General features: G+C 42.9%; 1 protein-coding gene and 1 pseudogene across 4 annotated transcripts in view; one reads left to right on the top strand and one right to left on the bottom strand.

Annotated features, from left to right (window-relative positions):
• The window catches only part of LOC101425712 (17-beta-hydroxysteroid dehydrogenase type 6), a 93,360-nt gene that overhangs the window by 8,273 nt on the left and 57,978 nt on the right, over positions 1–27,109 (top strand). For all 4 annotated transcript variants that reach the window (XR_011650231.1, XM_023591029.2, XM_058307938.2 and 1 more), the window contains one exon: positions 17,686–18,018. Coding sequence is in view for 3 of the 4 variants with exons in the window: in XM_023591029.2 (XP_023446797.2) it covers positions 17,706–18,018 (313 nt within the window). In the remaining variant the exon portion in view is untranslated. The remainder of the gene's footprint in view (positions 1–17,685; positions 18,019–27,109) is intronic.
• On the bottom strand, positions 11,445–11,545 carry LOC111765994 (U6 spliceosomal RNA; annotated as a pseudogene).

The raw sequence follows: 27,109 nt of genomic DNA, 5'->3' as shown, positions 1-27,109 counted from the left end.
GGGTGCTTCTGGTGAGCTGGCTTTTCCTTGGGCAGCTGGTTTCACTTGGGATAAGTGCACCCAACTGGCAATTCCTCTACGTTTGATAGCTGTGAGAGTGATCAGAACTACAGAGTAAGGTTCCTTCCATTTTGGCTTTAATTGAGAGTAAGGTTTGTTTTCTCTCCAAGATTTGATCAGAACCTGGTTTCCAGGTCTTGGGTGAGGAAAAGCTGTCCATGGCCCATCCTGAAGGGGCTAAACTGAAGTGGGTCCTAGCCACCTTGTTTGCTGTTTCCCTTCTGGTGGGAAATGCTTAACCCTGGCAGGGTGGCATATGGGTCTGCCAGTCCTCCCCAAGATAAGAGTGGGATGGGTTCTGGAATAAGGGCTAGGAGGGAGACCTGGGTTAAGCATGTCTTTCACCTGGTGGGGAGTGAAGACTGAGAGGTCACCCCCAAGTTAATTTGGTGGCTTTTTAAATTAAAAGGGCTGTTGCCCCCACTACTCTTAGGCAAGGTGGCCATTCTTTTAATCTTACAGGCACAACTATTAACTATTAATACTTAGAAAATGAAGTTTACCAGGACTTTTAACATGTTCAGTATCCCTCTGCATGTGATCTAGGATAGAAAAGGTATCACCAGGCATTTATCTAGAATAGGAGATATAGGCACAGTGCTTAATATTTATCAATGCACTACCCAATGCATAAGTTTTTCTTTAAGTTGCAATTAATAGATTTAAGCTCCAGGTTTGCAATACCTTACATATTATCTCTCCATGGGAACAGTCATAATTCCAATTTTGTTTAAGTTCTATTTTTATCAGTCTGGTAATTATTAGTCCACTTAGTATATCCTTCACACAGCCAGCAGTTTGCATCACCGTTGACCCTAGAAAGAAGGTAGGAAAGTAGGCCTCAGTATTCCACTGGCCTAGTGTATAGCACCCTTGACATTATGAAACAGTGCCTGTCTGGAGGCAATATCCACTGTACGTTAGTCTGTATGGAGCCATGGTTGGTTGCTGCAGAAGTCTGAAACTGCAACATAGTTTTCATCCACTTCAGGATCACAACCAGAGATGTAGTAGATACATTTATTATTTTAGGGATCAGTGACCAACCTAGCCAATAACTCAAATGGAGAGACAATCTGCAGTGTATTGAAGGCCTGGTTTGAGTGCACAAGAGTTTGACAATGCTGAAGTCCATCTTTTTTTTTTTTTTTTTAAAGATTTATTTATTTCTCTCCCCTTCCCTCCCACCCCAGTTGTCTGTTCTCTGTGTGTATTTGCTGTGTGTTCTTCTTTTGTCCGCTTCTGTTGTCAGCGGCATGGGAATCTGTGTTTCTTTGTTGCATCATCTTGTTGTGTCAGCTCTCTGTGTGTGCGGCGCCATTCCTGGGCAGGCTGCACTTTCTTTCGTGCTAGGTGACTCTCCTTAGGAGTACACTCCTTGTGTGTGGGGCTTCCCTATGCGGGGGACACCCCTACGTGGCACGGCACTCCTTGCCCGCATCAGCACTGTGCATGGGCCAGCTCCACACGGGTCAAGAAGGCCCAGGGTTTGAACCGCGGACCTCCCATGTGGTAGATGGACGCCCTATCCACTGGGCCAAGTCCGCTTCCCTGAAGTCTATCTCTTGATTTTATACACTTTATAAACACTTTCAATGCAATATGTAACATATCAAATGAACTTAACTCTTTAGTACTTTGCTTTTTACTTCTACACCTTTACCATGAAGACATTAATTAGCAGGTATTTTATTTTAGCAGTACAGGAAAAACTACTTTTTCCATTATTTTATGAAAATTGAAGATTCCCAATGGAATCAAGATTATCTTTCCTGACACAACAAGATGACGTGACAAAAAGAAACACAGATTCCTGGGGCCGCTGATAAGAATAGAAGCAGTCACAGAAGAACACACAGCAAATGGACACAGAGAGCAGACATGGGAGGTGGGGGGGGAAAGGGGAGAGAAATAAATAAAAAATAAATCTTAAAAAAAAAGATTATTTTCCTTATCACAACTTGAATATGCAGTTTGAGGTGGCCTCCAACAGGTTTCCCTGCTATGAAGTTACTTTTTGCCATTAATATCAGTTTAGGTTTGTAATTAATAATGGCTTCCCAGAATTAGCCATTTAAATGCTTGCATTTAGAAGAAAACTCCTTATAATTAACCATAACCACATAGACTGGTGTATTAGTCAGCCAAAGGGGTGCTGATGCAAAATATACCAGAAATTGGTTGTTTTTTATAAAGGATATTTATTTGGGGTAGGAGCTTATAGATACCAGGCAATAAAGCATATGTTGCTTCCCTCTCCAAAGTCTATTTAGGGCAAGATGGCTGCCGATGTCTGTGAGGCTTCAGACTTACTGGGTTCCTATGTTCCTGGGGCTTGCTTTACTCTGGCTTCAAGGTTCCTCTCTTCCTGGGGCTTGCTTCTCTTTCCTCTATGAGCTTACTTCCCAGGGCTCCAGCTTAAGACTTCAACATCAAACTCCAAAATCAAAACTCCGACATTAAAAGCCCTCAACTCTGTTTTTCACCATGCCTTTTATCAGTGAGTCCCCACCTCTTCGTGGGTGGGGACTCAATGCCCTAATCATAACTCAGTTGTGCCCAGATACAAATCAGATTACAAGCATAATCCATTATGTCTTTTTGGAATTCATCAGTTATATCAAACTGCTACAACTGGTTAATTTAACCAAAGAAGTTAGGCTACATACACCCAGTTATAATAATTTCAGTTACTATTCTTCTGCTGTTTTATAATATAAAGGCATCTATTTAATGATCTTAACTCTTTAGTTACAATTTCTAGTAGGTTTTTACTTTAAGACAAATTGGGTACCTTTTTTAACTAAACCACAAGAATTTTATTAGTAACAACTTTGCTAAGTTTTTCTGCTTTTCTAGCCGTTGAACCAATTCCTCTTGTGCTTTATATATTAAATCCAATCCCAAGACAGTATTGACATTTCTTTAAAAGATTTTTAAAAAGATTTATTTATTTATTTATATCCCCCCCCACACACACAACAGTGTGTCCATTCACTGTGCATTCTTCTGTGTCTGCTTGTCTTCTCTTTTAAGTGGCACTGGGAACTGATCCTGGGACCTGCCAGAGTGGGAGAGGGATGCTTAATCTCTTGTGCCACCTCAGCTCCCTGGTCTGTTCTATCGCTTATTGTCTCTCCTCTGTGTCTCTTTTTGTTGTGTCATCTTGCTGTGCCAGCTGTCCATTTAGGTCAGCTTGCCTCATGAGTCAGCACTCCTGCATGGGCCCGCACTCCTGCATGGGCCAGCACTTCACATGGGCCAATTCTCCGCTTGAGCCAGCTCACCACGCAGGCCAACTTACCTTCACCAGGAGGCCCCAGGTATTGAAACCTGGACCTCTCATATGGTAGATGGGAGCCCAATCCCTTGAGCCACATCCACTTCCCAGTATTGGCATCTGAAGACTCGTTTTTAGGCAACCTTTTACCTTTATCCAATTTGTAACAGGTAAATCCCAGATCTGATTTCCTAGGCATAAGCAAGCTGACAAAGTTAAACACAGATTTCAGAGTTGAACACAAAGTTAAGCACAGATTAAAACAGAAGAGAGAATTTTATCCTTAGCATTTCTAGAAACTTTTTGATCTTAATTGATGCCACATGAGGTTTTTTATTTTCCAGAAGAGGTATAGTAACTAGTCTGGATCTTTTTTTTTTTTAAATTTTATTTTATTTATTCATTTTTTAAAAAATATTACATTAAAAAAATATGAGGTCCCCATTCACCCCCACCGCCCCCACCCCACCACTCCCCCCACAGTAACACTCTCCCCCATCATCATGATAGTCTGGATCTTGATCCCCATTTACACCCTTTATTAGGCACAACCGAGTTTAAAACTGAGAAGGCTGTTTCTAGGGAGTTAATGGAAGTTTGAGGTGTAGTTCCTTATTAAGGAGACATGACATGAGGTTTCTGGCCCTCGGATCTGTTTTCCTCTCTTACTGGAATCCTCTATCTGGAATTCAGGGTCCTATACAGAGGATGCTCTAGGCTATACTGTGGCCACATAGACCATCAGTAGGCAAAATTTCCTGATCTCTGAGAAGACACTCCTATGGAGTCTGCTGGTACACTAGAGACCATGCCCATTACTCTAGGAAGAATGAAGAAGCACTTTTTAGTTGACTGATATTATGTCCCAGAGTCCAAGTCTGACCAAAACATTTACCACTCCAAATAATTTGGAGCTGATGCTCTGGTCTCAGTGTCCTGAGAATTTAATCCAGAGCCCTGCTGACAGGTGTCCCCGTGGCTGACCTAGGTCTTGGGGGATGCCTGAAAACCCCGGAGTTCAGACCAGAGCACCCAAGCTGAATTGATGAGATGTTGGGAGAAATTGCCCAAACCAAAGCACCTGAACTAAGTCTCAGGGGAGGTTTGGCTACCCTCTGAACCAAAGTGTCAAGGCATGTCTTGGGGGATGTTCAGAGTTTACTGCTCTGGTTCCTGCCACCTTGGGAATCACAGAGCCTTTGCTGCTGGGCATTTCTGGGGTTGTTCCTAGACTTGAGAGACAAACTGAATAGATTTCAGATGGAAGCTGTCAAGCTGACTATAGCTCCTTCTTGGAAAAGGAGAAAAAAACTTCTTCTTTTACCTATTTTTACAAAACGTTTTATTTATTTACTTATTTTTAGAGATTTATTTTTTATTTATTTCTCTCCCCTTCCCCGCCCCCCCCCCCCCCAGTTGTCTGCTCTCTGTGTCCATTCACTGTGTGTTTTTCTGTGACTGCTTTGATCCTTTTCAGCGGCACCAGGAATCTGTGTTTCTTTTAGTTGCGTCATCTTGTGTCAGCTCTCCGTGTGAGCAGCGCCATTCTTGGGCAGGCTGCATTTTCTTTTGTGCTGGGCAGCTCTCCTTACGGGGTGCACTCCTTGTGCGTGGGGCTCCCCTACGTGGCACTGCACTTCTTGCACGCATCAGCACTGCACATGGGCCAGCTCCACACGGGTCAAGGAGGCCTGGGGTTTGAACCGCAGACCTCCCATGTGGTAGACGGACGCCCTATCCATTGGGCCAAGTCCGCTTCCCCACAAAAGTTTTTAAAAAGCAGTCCTAGAGAAGTGGATGTATCTCAACTGATAGAGTATCCATCTACCATATGGAGGGTCCAGTGTTCAATCCCCAGGGCCTCCTGACCAGTGTGATAAGCTGGCCCACACATAGTGCTGCTACACATGAGTGCTGTGCCACGCAGGGGCGCCCCTGCGTAGGGGTGCCCCATGCACAAGGAGTGCGCCCTGCAAGGAGAGCCACCCTGCATGAAAAAAAAAGCACAGCCTGCCCAAGAGTGGCGCCACACACACAGAGAGCTGACACAGCAAGATGACACAACAAAAACGAGATGCCGATTCCCAGTGCCACCTGATAATGCAAGTGGACACAGAAGAACACACAGCAAATGGACACAGAGAGCAGACACTGGGGGGAAAGGGAGACAAATAAATAAAATAAATCTTAAAAAAAAAAGCAGTCCTAGCTTATGCCTGGGAGTTTCCCAGTTATGCCAGCCATCAGAAGGCCACTGCATCATCTTGTTGCATCAGCTCACTGTCTTGCTTGTCTTCTCTAGGAGGCCCATGTGATAGGCAAGGACCCAACTGCTTGAGCCACATCCACTTCCCTGTTGTCTGCTCTCTGTGTCCATTTGCTATGTGTCTGTGTCTGCTTGCATTCTTGTCAGGCAGCACCTGGAATCTGTATCTCTTTTTGTTGTGACATCTTGCTGCATCAACTCTCTGTGTGTGTGGCACCACTCCTCGTGTGGGGTGATTCTCTTTGCAGGGCGTGCTCCTTGTGCATGGGGCTCCCCATATGTCTTAGTTTGCCAGAGCTGCTATCCCATGTATCACACAATGGACTGGCTTAAACAATAGGAATCTATTGGCTCATGGTTTTCAGGTTAGGAAAAGTCCAAAATCTAGGTATCCTTAAGGCTTGCTTTCTCCCCATGCAGTGTGCTGGTGCTGGCTGCCTGCAATCCTTGGGGTTCCTTGGCTTTCTGGTCACATGACAAGAAGTGAAAGAGGTTGGGAAGATAAGATAAGAGGGAGCTGTGGTCAAAGAGGGCAGTTTTAGCCTTCCTCTTTTTTCTTCGGGGTTCCCACTGCCTTCTTGCTTCTGGCGTCTCCCTGTAGCTTTCTATTTATCAGGCCTTTTAGTAATCCAGATTAAGGCCCATTCTGGCTCAGTATGTCACAGCTTTACTAAAATTAGCATCTTCAAAAGGTCCTCTTTACAATGGGTTCACATCCACTGGGACATGAATTACAATTAAGAACATGTCTCCAGATTGGATAGTCAGAAGTACCAAAAGATGACCTCTGACTGTGAGAGGCAGGGACTGAGGTGGGAAAAGTGGGCCAGGGCCAGACCATGGAAGGTCTTCCGGGCAGAGGCAGTGTGCTGTAGTGGTTAGACACGGGCTTCTGCTGGTAGGCACCCTGGGTTTGATCCTGTCTCTACTACTCACTATCTGTTTGACTTTGGACAAGTCACTTATCTTTGCTTTGCTTTGTGCCTCAGTTTCCTCATCTGAAAAATGGACATAATAATTGCACTTACCTCATCAAGTTGTGTATGAGGATCACATGAACTAATGCATCTGTAAGGTGTATTAGTTCAGGTTCAAGGACATGGCATGATCTGAAGGCAATCTTCTCCTTCACCTAAGACCCTCTTGGAATCTAAGCATAGAATAAAACCACTAGAAAAAGAAAGTACTAAATACTTCAGTGTGGTGTGAGGAGGAGGAGAGATAAAGGTTATAGGAATTGGCTGCTTGTCGGTCCTTGGTGAGTTCTGAGGGAATATCTGGATAGTGATGGGATTGGAAGGTGGAGTGAAAGGACTCAGGGTGTTTGTGGATGGTGAGAAAACAGAGGCCCTGCTCATACACTCTTTGAAGAACTTAGCCATATACGGTAAGAGAGGGTGGGTTGTTTAAGGGGTGGCAAAATAGAAGGGTGTAGGGAGGGGGAAAGGTGAAAGAAGGAGGATAGAGGACAATACAAAGACATTTAGAGCAGAGGTACCCTCAGTGGACCCTGGAATTCCCTGAAATTATAGATCAAATGTTGTGGATATGAATTAGAGTATCTAGGAATTTATTTGGAAGTGGGGAGGAAACAGGTTGGATTTTGGCATGTGGCAAGATGTGAGATTTTCTGTGGAAGAACAGCCAGTTGAATCTGTGGTTGGGAAATTAAGAGGGTTGGAAAGGTTTGGAACAGATGTTGTTCAGGGCAGCATTGATTTGCAGTAGAAATTACTAGCTTGTTTTCTGTCCTTTCTCTGTTGACTCTTGGCAACTGTCAACTAGAGAATGTGGATGGTAAAGGCTTTGGGGTGCTAGTGAAGCATCCCTAAAATGGCCAATGGTGGTACCCAGGCTGAATAAGGAGGTAAAATGAAGGCATGAGCAGACCGCAATTATAGAGGCTGAGGAAACAGAGGGTACAGTGAGAGGAAAGAGAGGCAAGGAGAAGTGAAGGAGGTTGGGGAGGACCTCAAGATAGGAGGGAGCTGTGGTCAGAGAGGGCAGTTTTAGTCTTCCAGAACTTTGTAAGAGAGCAGCTTCAAGCAATGATGAAGAACGGAATGGTAGTCAGGCCTGAAGTAAATGGAAGGTCATAATTTTTGCATTGCGATTATGAAGGTGTTTTCTAGGTTCAACTTCAGAACTCCTTAAAGAAAATTAACAAGATAGCACTGTGCAGATGAGAGGGGAAGGGGATGACAAGGTGGTGTAAGAAAGCTAAATTCACATTTACCGTAACAAGAAGTCAATTGAGAATGTCTAAAAATAATAAATCAAGAAATAGCACTATAAGTATAAAAATCTGCTGAGGCAAAGGCAAAAACCTAAGCGACTGCATAGCATTTGGAGATGAAATGGCTGTAAAACAAGCAGGCCGCTTTGGGTTTGATATTTGAAATGTTCAGGGCATCCTCAGATATTTGATTTGTGTTCAGGTTTGATTTGTGGTTTGAGATTCTGCCTGGCATATGTTTTCTGCAAGCGCAGTCTTGTTGCTAGGCATATGACAGTTAAGTCCTAATACCCAGCGAGGCTGTGGAACTCAAGGTCCTCCCTAATGGGGGAAATGGATGTCCGTCTTTGACTGGCATCAGGAAATTACCCTTTCAGTCAACCAACAGGCAGAATGAAGTCCTCTCTGTTACCACTGTGCACTAGAGAATGCCAAGTGGGCATAGCGGAGGCAGCTGGCCAGAGAATACAGCACTCTCAGACTGGAGGAAGGGAAAGAGAGAGAGGGGGGTGGAAGGAGGAGAAGGAAGTAGAGTGGGGAGAAAGGTGGGAGAAAGAAGAGAAGGGAAGGGAAGAGGGAGGGAGGGACTGACCATGGGAACTTTAAAGGCCTCCATCAACTCTTTCCTCCTTTCTGTGACTTTAACCTTTTGTCCCCTTCACTGGCTCCTTCCATTTTATTCCCGATACCCTACATTCCCCCCATTCCCCTCTAGCTACCACCTTCTTTCCTCTCTTTTCCAGACTAGTGTTTTTAAAGAAAAGTCTCCACTAGGCTCCACTTCATGTGCCTTCCAAATCATCTATCAGGCCACTGCAGAGGGCCTTCTGCGCCCTTCACTCCCTAAGGGTCTTCTTGTTAAGATCACCCAGTGACCTTCTAATCCTCAGTGGACCTCCTGTTTCTTGCTTTTTTTTTTTTTTTTTGGTATCTTTTTATTTATTTTTATGTTTTAAATATATTTTTAATTAAAAAAAGATATTTAGATGACATAAATGTTACATAAAAATTTGGGGGATTCCCATATGCCCTGCTCCCTACACCTCCCATATTTTCCCACATTAACAATATCCTTCATTAATGTGGTACATTTGTTACAATTGATGAAAATATTTTGTAGCATTGCCACTAAGTGTGGATTAAAATTTACATTGTGGTTTACACTGTCTCTCACCAAATTCTGTAGGTTATGGCAAGATATATAATGGCTGTACCTGTCACTGTAATGTCATTCAGGACAATTCCCAAGTTCCCAAAATGTCCCTGTATTACACCTGTTTTTCCCTCTCCCTGCCCTCAGAACCTCCAGTGGACACGGCCTCCCCATCAATGATATAATTCCTTCCATTCCTAGAATCACAATAAGTCTATAGTAGAATACCAGTGGGTCTACTTTAGTCCATAGTTCATTTCCCAATACTGAGGATTCTGGGATGGTGATGTCCAGTCCACCTCTAATTGAGAGGGGGCTGCGATCCCATAGGGCCGATGGATGGGACTCTTTTGCTTGCAGTTGTAGACTCTCTCGGTTCCATGGTATGGCAGTTATCCATCATCACCTCCTTGTTAGTTGTCCCGGGTAAGACTATGAACTGGAGAGTAGGTGTTGCAACTCTGTTGAGATTCAGGGCCCAGCTGGCACATGGACAGTCCAAAGATTTAAATCACTTGGATGTACACCTACCAACTCTAGTACTAATTATAGTTTCAAATAGAACAGAAGAGCTATGTGTGGGGAAAGCACAACTGAGTCCAACTATGTCATACTGGGGAGCATAAAATAAGGCCCACTGGAAAGGCATCAAACTCCTGAGCTATCTGCCCTGCCTATAGTGTCTAGATGTCTCCAGAGCCCTCAGGAGCCCTGCTATTTGGGGTAGTATCTACTTTGGCAGTCAGTGAGATCCTGCTGAGACGTGCCTAAGCACGTCACCTCTGGAGTGACCTCCCGACTCCCTTTTTTTGCCTTCTTTTTTTCCCCTCCCCCTCCCTTGCCCTCCTGTTTTTTGCTGTGTCCACTTACTGTGTGATCTTTTGTATCTATTTCTCTTTTTGTCTTCTCTTCTCATTTTTTCTCCTCTAAGAGTCACCAGGATTCTATCCTGGGGACCTGTAATGTGGAGAGTTTCCCTATCACCTGTGCCACCTCAGTTCCTGGTTTCTGCTGCATTTCACCTTGACTCTCCCCTTCATCTCTCTTTTGTTGTGCCATCATCTTGCTGTGTGATTCACTTGCATGGGCACTGGCTCACCACATGGGTACTTGGTTCGCCACACAGGCACTGGCTTGCCACATGGGCACTGACTTGCCATGCAGGCACTTGTGTGAACACTTGGCTTACCATGTGGGCACTCAACTTACTGTACAGGCACTTGGCTCACTGCATGGGCACTTGGCTTGCCATGTGGGCACTTGCATGGGCACTTGGCTCACCACACAAGCACTCAGTTTGCCATGCAGGCACTGGCTTGCCATGCAAGCACACTTTCTCTTCTTTTTTGCCAGGAGGCCCCAGGGATCGAACCCGGGTCCTCCCATACGGTAGGTGGAAGCCCTATCACTTGAGCCACATCTGTTTCCCCTGACTCACTTTGAAGTCTCTTAGCCACATAAACTCATTTGTCTTTACCTTTATCCCTTTTTGGTCAAGGTATTTTTCCAGTTGCATTGCTAGTTGGTGCTTGGTAGTAATCCCTCAGTGCCAGGGAAGCTCATCCCTGGGAGTTATGTCTCACACTGGTGGTAAGGTAATGTATTTATATGCTGATTTCAGCTTAGAGAGAGGCCACATTTGAGCAACAAGGAGGCTCCCAGAAAGCAACTTTTAGGTACTCTATAATACTAGGCTAAGTTTCAATTTCAAGAGTAAAGATTCATGCACACAGTCATCAATATTAAGGGCCTGTCAGTGGACCATCCCCCTTCCCTAGTCACTGCCCCTGTACTCGGGGGATTCTTGCTGATCCATTAGAGAATATGGCAGAACTCCCCAGGGTAGAAATTTGCTATTCCTTTGGTTATTGTGTGAATCACCACCCACTGTGACAATGCCCCATGAATGTGAACACATGTAAAAACCTTAAATGTATGCCCAGGTGAGCTTCCTCTCATGTGTCCCCCATCACTGGAACTCCACACCAATGAGCCTCCCCTGCCTCAGTTGTAACCCTTCTGTGGTCTAAAACTTCTTCGAAAATGAAACCAATAAAATAGCCAAATACAATGAATAAGAAAATGAAATAATAATGATAGTTTAAAAAAAAGAAATAAGATACAAAAAAAGTAATAAAAATAAAAAAAATAAAAATTTGGGAAAATAAAAAATAATGAGAAATATTAATTTTTTTTGACATTTTGCCTTTCATCATTGTAAGATCTGTTGTCCTATATGTAGAGTGACATTTTCTTCCATTTATTCCCCCAGTATCTTACTTATTCTCATTTTGTTCTCAAAGAAGTTTTAGATTACAGAAAAGCCTTGTACCAAATAAAGGGGCTCCCATATACCCAACATTCTCCCCCTTATCTCCCTTGCCCTATTAATAACATTTTTCTTCCCTTGAAGGGTAAAAATTTTATTTTTGAGCAACGTCATTCATATAAAAATATGGAACGCTTCACAAATTTGCATGTCATCCTAACGCAGGGGCCATGCTAATCTTCTCTATCATTCCAATTTTAGTATATGTGCTGCCAAAGCATGCACGTTAATAACATTTTATATGTGGATGGTACATTTGTTACAAGTGATATACAACTATTGAAACATAGCTACCAACCATGGTCAACGGTTTTCATTATGGTTTACATTTTGGACCATACACTTTTATAAATTTAACATGACCTGTATCCATCATAGCAAGATCATGTAGAACACTTCCATCACCCTGTTCCTTCTATTCTATTCCTCCCTTGGCATCCATCAGCTTTCCCTCTCCTACTTTTCTGACATACTCCCTATTTTTTCTCCCTCTTTTTTTGGTCCCAGGATGTTTGTATTAGTATTACTTTATCTAACAGCATTTATTAAGCATTTGCTATATCCATTCACTGTTCCAGGTATAGATGAATACAGAGCCTAAAAGTGTGGAGAAGCAGTGCAATAAAGTGCAGTGGGTGTTGTGATAAACCCAAGTACAGGCTACAGTGGGGATACCAAGAAGGGAGCAACCAATCTTTTAGACCAGGGGTCAGGAAAGTCTTCTTCTTGGCTCACTTTTCTCCTTTCCTTTTCCTGGTGTTGTACTTAATCTCTCAGTACTCATCTATAAAACAGTATGATGGCCATGTAGGTGCATTGTTTAGATCTCTCTTCAAGAGAACCTGTTGTGAGAAGCACAGTTTGCTTACAGCCTCCAGTTGCCCCCGACCAATGAATGAGCACAGTGGCAGTACTAGAGGGGGCTGGTTCTATCTAATCCAATTTAGGATTCCTCTGATGGGGAGTCTTTGCCCAACATTGGCTGGCTGAGACTTTATCAGGGCTGTACTGCAGTCTAAGGCTCTTCATACATAATCCTTCTTCCTTCTCTCTTTCCTCCCCGTGATGTCAGTCCTACATTACCACATATTCCTGCACCTTCCCCTTTATCCTCTTCAGGTGTTAACCACAATGAAATGCCTGCATGTCTAATTTTATTTGAACATCTGAACTGATGCAGCACAAGGCTAATTCCATGATCTACTTCATAAGGTTATTGTGAGAATTCAGTAAGTTAATCTATGTCTAGTGCTTAGAACCGGACCTGGCACACAGCAAGTGCTATATGTTAGCTATTATTATTTTTTATCTTATATTTTTATTTTATTTTTTAAATTCTTATTTATATTTTACTCCACTCTATGGTGCTGTTTCTCCCTTAGCTAGGATTCACGGGTCCAGGAATTGAGCGGTAGAAATGGGAATGACACCATGCACTATTATCCCAAGAAATCCACTAGAATTCCTGCCCCTGAGACCTTATACTTTGCTGGTTTAGAGGTCTTAGTTTCAAAAGGAGGAGTGCTCCCACCAGGTAACTCAACAACGATTCCATTGAACTAGAAGTTAAGACTGCCATAACACTACTTCATGCTCTTGAAGCCTCTGAATCAACAGGCAAAGAAAGGAGTTACTATACTGGCTGGGGTGATTGATTCTGATTACTAAGGGGAAATTGAACTGCTACTGCACAATGGAGGTAAAGAAGAGTATGCCTGGAATCCAAGAGATCTCTTAGGGCATCTCTTAGTATTTGCTCAGAAGCCTTTCCTGAGCATTCCAACAGCATCCTGTCCTCACTTTTATTATATTGCCCTGTGTTCTTGTTGTTCTTTGCACTTAGACCATGTCTTGGCAACTGTTCTGTATCAGTGCCTAACACCGTGTTTGGCTCATTGTAGATTTCGAATAAATGTTTTTTCAGTGAAAAGTGATGATTGAGCTGAGTCTTAAAAGATGCGTGTAACTTGCCAAGTGGATGAGATGGGGGATGAGGTCTGGAAAGTACAGGCATGAAAAGCCTGTACTGTGTGGGGTACTGAAAACTACTTATTAGGGCTAGAGTAGAGTATGAGAGAGGATGTGGTAAGAGAGAGGGCTAAGGAGGAAGTCAGGGGCCAAAACAATGGGAAGGCTTTAGTTCCAAGCTCAGGTATTGTGGTATAGACCTCGCTATATTACCTCGTGGCCCATGCCTTCTTTGACCTCTATGTCTTTATGAATCATATGAGTTTAGTCCACACCTATAGATTGTCCAGAAATGATGGGCTTTTCTTCAGAACTGTTGCTTTCTGCTGATTTTGGAAGTTGGTTTGGTGAGTTTAAGCCTTCATAGGTAGCTCATATTCTCACCCATATAGAAATGTAGGCATCTGTGAGCACTAATTTCAACAGTTGGTCTATATGTTGGTCTATATGATGGCTAATTCCATGTATCATTTTGTCAAGGTTATAGTGTCCAGTTGTTTGGACAAACAAGCTCTGACCTGATTGTTACTGTGAGGATATTTCATAGAAGGATTTGCATCTATTGGCAGCTGATTGCATCTGCATTCACCAAAGAGATTGCCCTTAGCAAAGAGCGGTGTCTCCTTATCCAATCAGTTGGAGGTCTTAAAACCAGAACTGAGGATTTCAGAAGTCAGGAAGAATTCCTACCTCTACTTCAACCTGCCAGCTTCTCTTGGGGAATTCAACTTCACTTCCTTTGGAGTTTACAGCTTGTGGCCTGCCCCACAGAATTTGGATTTGCTAGTCCCTATGATCATATGAGCCCACTCCTATAATTTTATATATATCTCCTGTCAGGTCTTTTTCTATGGAGAACCCTGACTAATACAGATTTTGATACTGAAGAGTTGTTGTTGAGAAACAGAATCTTAAGGCGGAAATTTCTGAGTTGGTTCTGGAGCTTTGCAATTGTTTCTCTAACTGATTAGATTAAAAGGCACTAATGACTCTGCTTCTCATGATCAAGAGGGCATTGATAGTCCATGGTGTGAATTGGCAATAGAGATATGGAAAATATCACCATTGGATACTCCTACTCTAATGCTTATAAGAGGCAAGGCTGAGTGAAAGTGTGTTTTATACTTTAGCCAATTTTTGAGATGTTACAAAGCAAATGATGTTGGCTGGTTGTTCCTAAACATGCTGGATATAGTTGTTAAGGGAAAAGATGAGTTCAGGGCTCAAATTCCCAACTCAAGCACCTCATGAATGACATGGAAGTTTCTAGATGTGCCCTGAAAGAAACTCTTACTTCTTGTAGCCAAAGAGGTGAGGTTCCTGAAAAACAAATGCAGAGTCTCATCATGAGAGTAGCTGAGTTATAGGTCAAATTGAACTCCCAGCATTGCAGGGTGACTACTATTAAAGTGAGGGCATTGACTGGGAAGGAATGGGATCCTGAAAATTGGAAAGGGGACGTATGGGCTGACCATGATCATGGTGAAAATATTGAACCCCTAAATTCTGCTGAGTCTTCTTTGTCAGATAAACATGTAATGATCTGCTCTGAAAAGTTTTGCTATTCTGGCCTATTTACTGAGTGACCCAAAAGTTAGTTTTGAGTGGGGACTGGAGCAAAGGGAGACTCTGCAACAGGTCCAGCCTGTTGTGCAGGCTGCTCTGTGACTTGGCCTATGCAATCTAGCAGATCCCATGGTGCTTGAAGTGGCAGTGGCAAGTAGAGAGATGCAGTTTGGAGCCTTTGGCAGGCCCCTATGGGAGAATGGCAACTCAGACCCTTAGGATTTTGGAACAAAGCCCTGCCATTCACTGCAGATTACTACTCTTCTTTTGAGAAACATCTTTTGGCTTGATAACTGGGTTTTAGTAGAGACCAAATACTTAATCATGGGCCACCGAGTTACCATGAGACCTGAGGTATCCATCATGAATTGGGTGTTATCTGACCCACTAAGCCATAAAGTTGGGCATGTACAAGAGCACTCCATCATCAAATGGAAGTGGTATATATGAATTCAGAGGTCTGGGGGAGAAGTATTTCAATAGACCTCTTTGAATGGGTGAAAAACATGAAGATACTTGTGCCCTGTGTGAATACTCATCAGAGGGTGGCTTTAGCAGAGCAGAATTTTAATAATCAAGTGGATAGGATGATCCACTCTGTGAATACCAGTTAGCCTCTTTCCCCAACCACTCCTGTCATTGTTCATTGGGATCATGAACAAAGTGGCCATGGTGAAAGGGATGGAGGTTATGCATGGGCTCAGCAGCATGTACTTTTCACTCACCAAGACTGGCCTGGCTACAGCCACTGCTGAGTGCCCAATCTGCTAGCAGCAGAGACCTACACTCAGCCCCTGATATGGCACCATTTACAGAGGTGATCAGCCTTCTAGTTTCCCCTGAGGAATTCAGCTTTGCCTTCATCAGAGTTTCCAACTGTGGCCTTCCCTAAGGGATCTGAACTGATGGTTCCCATGGGCTCATGAGCCAATTTCTGTAATAAATCTCTTAATATTTACATATATATATATATCCTGTCAGTTCTGTTTCTCTGGAGAACCCTTATACAGTCTATATATACAGATTGCTTTGGCTACAATATTTCATCCAAATTATTGGGTTGCCTAACGGATCTTCCTTATCACACCCTTGTTTAATTTATCCTCTCCCTTGACTGTGAGATGGATCTTTCTAAAACTAAATCTGGCCATTTTACGCGTACACTCCAACTTACCACCTTTTCACAACATACCCTTATTGCCTAAGGATAAAGCCCAAATTCATTAGTGTGGCCCACAAGGCTCTTCACGACCTGACTTTCATTACGTCACCCGCCACCTCTTCCTCTGTGTGCTCTGCACTGCACCCAGGCTGAACTCCTTGTGGGAATTGGGAAGTTTTATGCTGCTCACTACTCCATTCACATACACACTGTTGCTACCTAGAGAGTCCTTTTATCTTAGTGTATTAGTTAGCCAAAGGGGTACTGAGGCAAAGTACCAGAATTCTGTTGGCTTTTATTTGGAGTAGAAGCCTAAAGCCAAAAGGCCCTAAAGAGTCCAACTCAAGGTATCATAAGAGGTACTTTCAACTAAAATCATTTGCCATGTGTTCAGCAAGATGGCAGGTGATGTCTGTGAGGGTTCAGCCTTCCTTCTTCCTCTTTTTTTTTTTAAAGATTTATTTTATTTATTTCCCTCCCTTCTGCTCCTCCCACCCTGCTGTTTTTGCTGTCTGTGTTGTCTTCTCTTCTCATTTTCTTTCCTCTAGGATTTACCAGGATTTGATCCTGGAGCCCTCTAATGGGGAGAGAGTTTCCTGTCAATTGCACCACTTCAATTCCTGGTCTCTGCTGTGCGTCACCTTGACTGTCCCCTTGTCTCTCTTTTTGGTGCATCATCATCTTGCTGCATGACTCACTTGCGCAGGACACTGGCTTACCATGTAGGCACTCGTGTGGGCACTGGTTTACCACGTGGGCACTTGCATGGGCACTGGCTCGCTATGTGGGCATGCTTTCTCTTCTTTTTCACCAGGAGGCCCCAGGGATTGAACCCAGGTCCTCCCATATGGTAGGTGGAAGCTCTATCAGTTGAGCTGCATTCGCTTGCCCCTTCTTCCAGTTCAAGCTTCTTTCAGTCTCAGCTGTAGGCTGGCATAAAGCTCATCTCTCTCCCTGGGGCTCATTTCTTTCTGGGCTCAGCTGCTCTGTTCTCTTCACGAGGTCAGCTGTAGACTATCAGGGTCATCTCTTTTCCCGGGGCCTCTGCCATGTCTAATGAGCTGTTTTTCTTCTGTATTCTTCTTTTCTGTGATATCTACTTATGTGAGAGAATCTGTTTTATCAGCCTACCAAGCAAGTGGGGATTCAACACTGTACACCCTAATGATGTGGTCAAATCAAAGCCCTAATCTTAACAAAATTTAATCAAAGACATCTCAGCTGAATCTAATACAATCAAAGGCTATCACACCCAGAGGAACAGACCAGTTTGCAAACATAATCAAATATCTTTTTGGAATTCATAAATAATATCAAACTGTTAATACTTAGTTTACTTTTTGAACTCTTACTTATCCTGTAGAAAGTAGTTCCACAAACACCACCTCTGGGAATCCATCCCTAACTTTGCCAGGCAGATCATCATTCTCTTTTGCTGCCTCATTAGACTGTGTCTGTAGTTCTGTTAAGGCACCTGTCACACTATTACATTTGTTTGGTTGTCTGCCTGACTCCCTTCTCTAGACTGGCTTCTTGCAGGACCAAGTATTGGTCAATACATAGTCCCCAGCACCTAGTGCTGTGGTGACACAAAGTAGATACTTGGTAGACATTGGTTAAAGAAAGAAGGAAGGAAAAATGAAAGCTATTCTCTTTCTATTGAAGGGGACGGACAGACCCCTGCCATGTGGCTCTACCTGGCGGACCTTGTGGGCCTGTTCTACCTTCTGCGCTGGCTCCGGGAGAGGCAGGTGGTGAGCCACCTCCACGACAAGTACGTCCTCATCACGGGCTGTGACTCGGGCTTCGGCAAACTGCTGACCAGGCAGCTGGACCTGCGAGGCCTGCGGGTGCTGGCTGCGTGTCTGACGGAGAAGGGGGACAAGCAGCTGAGGGACCAGACGTCAGACAGGCTGGAGATAGTGATCCTGGATGTCACAGAGACAGAGAACATCACTGCAGCCGCCCAGTGGGTGAAGGAGCACGTGGGGGACAGAGGTATGAAGTAGTATTTTTTCCTCTTCATATACTTAGACATGAAGATGCTAAGTTATGTATATATCAAAAGCAGGACGTAAAGGTTGGCTTTGCCATTTGAAGTACAGTCTGTGATTCTTTGTGGCGTTTCATTTTCTTAACAACATTTACATTGAAAAATGGGTCCAATAGATTTAAGACTTATCTCATCTTGTAAGTGGAGTATTTATAAGCACAATTCTTAATGTTTGAGGAGTTTTCAAGATGTTCTTAAGAAACTGATGGTTCTTCCTTTGGCTGCTACTTAAAATAAGGACATTCCTTGAGGTCAGCCTTCGGTCCTCTTCTCTTTTGAAGTCCTGTTTTCTCTAGATCTTACTCAAGTTCTCTCTGACTCCCATCTGCTCCCTGCCCTCTCATGCTATGATTCAGTAGATCGTTATAATTGGCCCTGATGTCTCTCATTGTCCTTTCCATTCTCTTATTGAGGCCTATACGAATGCAATAGCCTTCTAACCACCTGCAGTATTCAGCCCCAACCTCTCCTGTCTTTCGTCTGGATTGGAATCTTCTAAATCCTTGCTACTCACAGTGTGGCCTGCAGACCAGCAGCATCAGAACCTCCAGACACTGATTAAAAATGCGAGATTCTCTGTCCTCACCCCCGACCTAGTGAATCTGTGTCTTTATTTTAAAAAGATCCTTAGTTAATTCGTAAGCATATTAAAGTTTGAGAAGCAGTAGTCTAAACATATAAGAATTACGTGCCCTGTTTATAACCCTGTAGTGATCGCTCCCTGCCCTCCTTGCTTTCAGTATAAAATCTCAGCTCCTTGGTCTAAAAGGCCTTCGAGATGTGGAACCAAACCACCCAGCCATTTCTTCTCGTCTCATTCCCAAGCACGTCATGCTTTTCCCTGACTTTGTACCTTTTGTCCTGCTCTTCCCTCATCCTCAGATGCTTTCCCTTCATCCTCTTGTATTTGTCTTTTTCAAGATTCATCTGTGGCCCTTCCTTGGGCCCCTTTCCTCCCATGAAAATTAGCCACACCTTTTCCTGCAGTCTGGAAGCACATGCTGTATATCATTACTCTCTACTAAATTTGTTCTGCCTTATATAAGCTAGTTGTTAACCTTCAGATTCCATCAGTAGATGTAAGCGTTTTGGTTTTTCTGGACTCTTCAGCTTTTCTGTTTATTCCTGAGTCCGTTTTGCTAGGTTATTGTTTTCTGGGAAATAGGCCCAATGGATTTATTCACTTAAACTTGTTCATAATATTCTCTCTTTTTAAAAAGATTTATTATTTATTTCTTCCTCCTCATTGTTTGCACTTGCTGTCTGCTCTCTGTGTCTGTTTGTTGTGTGTTCTCTGTATCTGCTCATCTTCTTTTTTTTTTTTTAGGACACACCAGGAACTGAACCTGGGAGGTGCCCAATCACTTGAGCAACTTCTGCTCCCTGCTTTTTGTCTTTCATTGTATTTCCTCATTGTGTCTCCTTGGTGCATCATCTCACTGTGTCAGTTTGCTGCACCAGCCCATTGTGCCAGCTTGCTGTCTTGCTTGTCTTTAAGAGGCACCTGGAAGCAAACCCGGGATGCCCCCATGTGGTAGGCAGGCACCCAACTACTTGAGTCACATCCCCTTCTCCATAATGTTCTCTTATCTTTTTAATGTCTGCAGCAATTGTGATTTAAATAAATCCCAGGACCACTCATTTTTTCTTAATGATTGTTGTCAGAATGTCATCAATTTTATCAATCTTTTCAAAGATCTAACATTTGACTTTTCTGTATAGTTTATTTGTTTTCTACTTTGTTTCTGCTCTTAAGTTGATTATTTCCTTCCTGTGGCTTTATTTGGATCTATTTTGTTGTACTTTTCTAACTTCCTAAGTTGAAGGCTTACTCTATTCACGTTCAGCCTTCTTTCTAATAGAAGCATTAAAAGCTATACATTTCCCTTAATTTTTTTAAAGTTTTAAATTTTAAAATTTATTTCTCTCCCCTTCCCCCCCCAGTTGTCTGCTCTCTGTGTCCATTCACTGTGTGTTCTTCTGTGACCGCTTCTATCATTATCAGTGGCACCAGGAATCTGTGTTTCTTTTTGTTGCGTTGTCTTGTTGTGTCAGCTCTCCATGTGTGTGGCACCATTCTTGGGCAGGCTGCGCTTTCTTTCGCGCTGGGCGGCTCTCCTTAAGGGGTGCACTCCTTGCGCGTGGGGCTCCTCTACGTGGGGGACACCCCTGTGTGGCAGGGCACTCCTTGTGCACATCAGCACTGCGTATGCGCCAGCTCCACATGGGTCAAGGAGGCCCGTGGTTTGAGCTGCAGACCTCCCAAGTGGTAGGTGGACACCCTAACCACTGGGCCAAGTCCGCTTCCCTATATTTCCCTTTAAGGACCACTTTAGTTGCATCCTGTGATTTCTAATATATTTTTATAATTGTTCACTTCTAAACATTTTCTAATTTCCATTATCATTTCTTTTTTTTTTTTTTTTTTAAAGATTTTATTTATTTATTTAATTCCCCCCCCTCCCCTGGTTGTCTGTTTTCTGTGTCTATTTGCTGCGTCTTGTTTCTTTGTCCGCTTCTGTTGTTGTCAGCGGCTCGGGAAGTGTGGGCGGCGCCATTCCTGGGCAGGCTGCTCTTTCTTTTCACGCTGGGCGGCTTTCCTCACGGGCGCACTCCTTGCGCGTGGGGCTCCCCCACGCGGGGGACACCCTTGCGTGGCACGGCACTCCTTGCGCGCATCAGCACTGCGCATGGCCAGCTCCACACGGGTCAAGGAGGCCCGGGGTCTGAACCGCGGACCTCCCATATGGTAGACGGACGCCCTAACCACTGGGCCAAAGTCCGTTTCCCCCATTATCATTTCTTATTCAACTCTAAGTTATATAGAGATGCTTCTTAATTCCAAAACATGTCTTTTGAAAAAGTTATTGTTTTGTATTAATCTATAACTTAATTATATCATGGTTAAACAACGTGTTCTATATTTGTTGAGATCTGCTTTGTGGTCCAGTATTTGGTCAATCTTCATAAATATCCCATGTGTCTTGGAAATGAGGTAGAATATTTTGTTGTTAGGAGGAGAGATCTCAATGTGTTCATTAGCTCAAACTAGTTATTTTTATTGGTAAAATTTTTATATCATACTGTTTTTTGTTGATCCAATGTACCAGTCACTCGAAGAAGACATTAACATTTTCTCCTATGGTGACTGATTTTAAAAATTTTCTTCAAAAAAAAAAACCTGTTAATTTTTGCTATGTATATTTTTGAGGCTATGTTATTAGCTGCAATCAAGTTTAGAACTGCTATATCTTCCTATAAAATGGGAAGTTTTATTATTATGTAGTGATCCTCTTTAGTAATGTTTTTTGTCTTATGGTATGTTTTACCAGATGCTAATTTAGCTTTACTAGTTCTTTTTTGGTTAGTTTTTGCCTGGTTGATCTTTGTCTATCCATATACTTTCAACTCTCCTGTATCCCCATATTTTACATGAATCACTTGATATTGTAACTAGATATTTAAAAAAATCCAAGCTGACAATTAAAAAAAAAAAGAACTAGAGCATTTAATGCATATACACTTATTTAATTCTTGATATGTTTGTAATTATCTTATTTTAAAATTTTTATTTGTCTTATTTTTTCCTGTTTCTTTTTCTCCCTTGCTTTTTTTTCAATTGATTGAATTTCTTATTCTCCTTTTTCCGCTACTAAATTGGAAGTAATATGCTTTATTTCTATTTCTTTTCTCGCTTCAGTTTTAGCTGTTCTGTCTTCGGTATCACTTATTCTTTCTTCTCTCATTTCAAGTCTGCTCTTGAAAGCCTCAAATGTGTGTTTTTTTTTTCTTTCATAATTGAGATTTTTATTGGTTGTTTTGAAGATCAGCACAGACATTATGAACAATTTGTACAAAATTCTTAATGTACGTACCAAAACCCTAAAAAGCCATGTAGTTGTTTTTCTAAAGTTATTCCAGTGACTTTTCAGCTTAGAATTTGGAGGCAAGTTTTCCTTAAGAGGATATCAAGTACCAATATTTTCAAACGTTGATAAACTGCTACATCTTTAAGTCCCACAAATTCACAATACCATACACACTACATACTCACATTTCCAATCTTTTACAGCACATTAACAAAGTTATTAGAAAAACTGGACGACCAAGACCAAGGATGTACAGAGTTCTGAAAGGGAGAGCCAAGATCAGGGAGTGGTTTTAAGAAATATGTCTTCTAAAAAACATGGGAATAGAAGTAATTTAAAATGTTCAACACATATTAAATGCGAAACTTTGATTCTAAATCACCTTTTAGTATGTATTGTATTAAAGGGTATAAAAACTGCCACCCCCAGTGGAATGTTAAGTTGACACCCAAGACAGTCAAAGCCTCCCATAATTCAATATCCCACTATTTTCTGGTTGTACCAAAAAATAAACAACCAGCAAATGGTTTCCCCTATTAAAAAAAAAAGCATTTATACTTAAAAAAATGGGATAAGGTGGGATTCCAATCGCCTTCTTAAAAATGTTTCTTCTAGATCTACTAAAAAACTTGCATTTACAAAAAAGCTGATAAAAATATTCCTCTGGATTGCACAAGAAGGGAGAAACAGGGACCACTGATAAGACATGGTATAAGGTATTAACCAGACTTGGCTTCTTTCTTTCCTGCATCATCAGAGGCTGGACTCTCCTCATTTTTAGTTTCTCCATTTTCTGCAGGTAAATCTTCTTTAGTTTCTTGGTTAGCCACTTCAGCTTGTTTTCCCTTTGCTCCCTTTTACCTTTTGGTTGCACTTTTTTGTCTGAAGGTTTATCCTTTCCCGCTGCCTTTTTGGCTTTGCTTCCACTTTCACAGGAGCGGGTTTGGTGGATAGTGTTGCCGACCTCCTCTTGGGCGCCTCCTTCCCTGCCGCTTCCCCCGAGCTGACCTTCCTCTTGGGCATCTTGGTGGTGCTGCGAAACGTGGTGCACCGAGAGCCTTCACGAAGCCAGGCTGCTGGCCACTACTGCTCCTCCTGCCGCCCGAGCTGCTGGGGCAGTGGCCTCAAAGGTGTTTTTGATCTCACCTATTGTGTCTTTCATTCCCATGAGCTCTGTTACTTTTCTTTGCACTCACTCAGTGTTGTTTATCTCTTTGACCATATTGTCTTTCAACTCACTAATTTGATTTTGGAAATTTGTGCACATCTCACTGATTAGTTCTCTCAAATCCTGTGTCTCTTCTGGGGCTTTTATATATTCCTTTTCTTGGGTCCTGTCTTCTATTTTCTTAGTATGGCTTGTGACTTTTTGCTGATATCTAGGTATCTGATTAGGATGTAATTTACTCAGATGCTCAATTTGTTTCTCTTTTGTAGGGATTTAGTGGCAGGACACTGTATGTTACCACTGCTCTTTGATTCTTGGCTCAACCTGGATTGTTAGGATTGTCCTGCTGGTTGCTCAAAACTGGGCAATGGACCCAGTAATTGGTTGTAGAGTCACTCCTTAGGGCAACTGTAGAGGGTAGAGGGTAAGCTGTAGAGGCCAGAAAAAGCATCTCCTACTTATTTTTTATTTTCTTGCTGCATTTCCTTGATCTGCCAGCAGATGTTGCTTTTTGGCAGTTCTCAGTTCAATGCCTGGTGGGAGCATATTTGTTGCAACATAGATGGGATCAATATGATAGCGCTTCCTGTCTGGAGGCTATGAGCCTCATAATTCAAACTCTCTGAAACAGTTCTCTAGCCTTCTCTGGCAGCCCCATCCCTTTTCCCAGGTCTGAAATATTTCCACTCCCCTCTGAGTCCTCAATAATGAGTCCCTGTTAGTAGAGGAGGAGATTGGGAGGGTTGTATATCTTCAGCCCCTTGCCGGCTCCCAAGACAAACAATGGTGCAGTCCCACCGGGCCTAGAAGGGCTCTTGGGACACAGCAGAACAAATTTGTGGGTCAGAAGCTGAGTTAGCCTTAGGCTGTGTCCCTCTCTCTCCCCTTTCCTGGGGTGGTGGATCCCTGGTGCTCCCTTTTGGATTCACAGGCCCAGAGGCTGAGAGTTCTAAAGAGTCTTTAGTGTGTGGGATGGTGCTGGCTGCAGCCGCTGCTGGTTTCAACTCACAGTTCTGTCCTTGCAGTTTCCCTCCTCTGTTCCTCTCTCCTATGGGCGGTATCCAGCCTTATCCTGGTGTCCTAAACCCTAGAAGATCTTTTTCTAGGCTGTTTCAGCCTGTCCTCTAGCTTTTTTTCTGGAGGAGATGAGAGTCCTGTGTCTTTCTAGTCTACCATCTTCCTGCAAGTCCTTAGTTCTATTTCTTTAGTGGTTCCTCTAGAGACTTTAACTACATGTTTAATTTATGTAAGTGTAAAATCAATATCTTTATCCTTTTGTTGAGCAATCAGGATCTTGCAACATATATGTTATTGCTGTTGTATATTTTAGTTCTATTTTTTAACCCTACTATATGTGATGTTTGTTTAGATTTAGCCTCTATTTACCATTTCCTTTGCTTATCATTCCATTTTTTTAAAAAGATATTTTTATTTATTTCTCCCTACCCTGTTCCCCCCATTGGCTGCTCTCTCTGTCTATTTGCTGTGTGTTCTTCTGAGCCTGCTTGTAATCTCCTTAGGCGACTCTGGGAACTGATCCTGGGACCTTTCAGAGTGGGAGAGAAGTTATTACTCTCTTATACCTTCTCAACTCCCTGTTCTGCTATGTCTTCTTATTTTCTCTCCCTTGTGTCTCTTGCTGTGTCATCTTGCTGCACCAGCTCTGCGCTGGCTTTCACTCCCATGCGGGGAAGCATTCCCGTGTGGGCTGGCACTCCGTGTGGGCCAGTTCGCTGCATGGGCTCCTTGCCCTCACTAGGAGGCCCTGGGCATCGAACCCTGGACCTCCTATATGGTAGATGGGAGCTCAATTGGTTGAGCCACATCCGTTTCCCCATCATTCCTTCTTGAGTCTTATTAAAAATTACCTTCTGGGGAGTGGATGTGGCTCAATTGGTTGAGTGCCTGCTTCCCACATGAGAGGTCCAGGATTCATCCCTGATCCCTCCTAAAAACAAAAACAAACAACAAGAAAACAAATGAAAGAATCAGCTCAGGGGAGCCAATGTAGCTCAGTGGTTGAGTGCTGGCTTCCCACATATGAGGTACCAAGTTCAGTCCCTGGCACCAGTACATCAAAAAAATTAATTAAATAATAAAAAAATAATAAAATAAAATAAAATAAAAAGAACTTCCTCCTGACTAAATACAATTTCTTGGAATTTAGAAGGTGCTGGCGGCAAAATTTCAGTTTTTGCATTTCTTATTTTGCTCTCATTCTTGAGAGGTATTTTTGCTAGATATGCAATTCTAAGTTTACTGTTATTTTTTCTTAGCACATTGAAGATACTGTTCTGCTCCCTTCTGTCTTCTGTCATTGATAAGTCAGCTTCCAGCCTAATTGTTTTTCCTTTGAAATTAACTTGTGTTTTCTTTATGACTGTTTTAAAGACATTCTCCTTCTTTAATCTTTTTTTTTTTTTTAAGATTTATTTATTCTCTGCCCCCCCTGCCCCATTGTCTGTTCTCTGTGTCCATTTGCTGTGTGTTCTTCTGCGTCCGCTTGTATTCTCATTAGGCGACATTGGGGATCTGTGTCTCTTTTTGTTGCGTCTTTTTTTTTTTTAAAGATTTATTTATTTATTTCTCTCCCCTTCCCCCCTGCCCCAGTTGTCTGTTCTCTGTGTCTATTCGCTGCGTGTTCTTCTTTGTCCACTTCTGTTGTTGTCAGCAGCACCGGGAATCTGTGTTTCTTTTTGTTGCATCATCCTATTGTGTTGTTGCGTCATCTTGCTGCGTCAGCTCTCCGAGTGTGTGGCGCCACTCCTGGATGAGCTGTGGTTTCATGTGGCGTGGCTCTCCTTGCACAGGGGCCACTCCTTGCACGGGGGGCACCCTTACTCAGGGGCATCCCTGCATGGTCTGGTACTCCTTGCATGCAGCAGCACTGCGCATGGGCCAGTTCACCACACGAGCCAGGAGGCCCTGGATATCAAACCCTTGGACCTCCCACATGGTAGGCAGATGCTCTATCAGTTGAGCCACATCTGCTTCCCACCTTTAATCTTACTGAAGCTTTATTTTGGGGTGTGGGATTCTTTGTATTTTATACTACTTGGGATTTATTTGGCTTCTAGAATCTGGATATGTCTTTCATCAGTTCTGGAAAATTCTATCATATTATTATTGCTTCAAATATGGACTTTTTTTTTCTTTTGAAGTACCAGGGGCCAGGGATTGAACCTGGGATCTCCTCTGTGGGAAGTTGATGCTCAACCACTGAGTCACATTGGCTTCCCTGGGTTGTTTTTTTGTTTGTTTGTTTTGCTTTTTTTTTTTTTTTTACAGGAGGCACTGGGAACCGAACCCAGAACTTCTCATATGGGAGGCTGGAGCTCAAATCCTTGAGCCACATCCGCTTCCCAAATATATGGACTTTACTCCATTCCTTCTCTCCTTTCTTTCTGGATCTGATTGGATATATAATATATATTTTACTTTTTCCTTGCATTTCTTATCTTTTCTTTCATGTTTCCTATCTTTTTTTCTTAATGCTGTATTGTGCATGATTTTTTCCTGTCTTCCAGTTCACTGCTTTCTCTTTTCAGCTGTATCTATATTTAAACTTGTCCACCTATTTTTTTATAATCTTTTTTTTTTGTTGTTGTTGTTGTTAAAGATTTCTTATTTATTTCTCTTCCCTTCCCTGCCTCCCCCCCAGTTGTCTGCTCTCTACCCATTCACTGTGTGTTCCTCTGCATCCACTTGGATTCTTGTCAGTGGCACCCAGAATCTGTGTCTCGTTTTTGTTGCGTCATCTAACTGCATCAGCTCTCCATGTGTGCGGTGCCACTCCTGGGCAGACTAGAGTTTCTTTCGTGCTGGGCGGCTCTCCTTACGGGGTGCACTTCTTACGCATGGGGCTCCCCTACGCAGGGGACACCCCTGCATGGCACGGCACTCCTTGCGTGCATCAGCACTGCGTGTGGGCCAGCTCCATACGGGTCAGGAGGCCCGGGGTTTGAACTGTGGACCTTCCATGTGGTAGGCGGATGCCCT

The sequence above is a fragment of the Dasypus novemcinctus genome, chromosome 12 (assembly GCF_030445035.2).
Source record: "Dasypus novemcinctus isolate mDasNov1 chromosome 12, mDasNov1.1.hap2, whole genome shotgun sequence".
Taxonomy (NCBI): domain Eukaryota; kingdom Metazoa; phylum Chordata; class Mammalia; order Cingulata; family Dasypodidae; genus Dasypus; species Dasypus novemcinctus.
The sequence above is the reverse complement of the archived record's forward strand: the minus strand, read 5'-3'. Positions and strand labels throughout refer to the sequence as shown.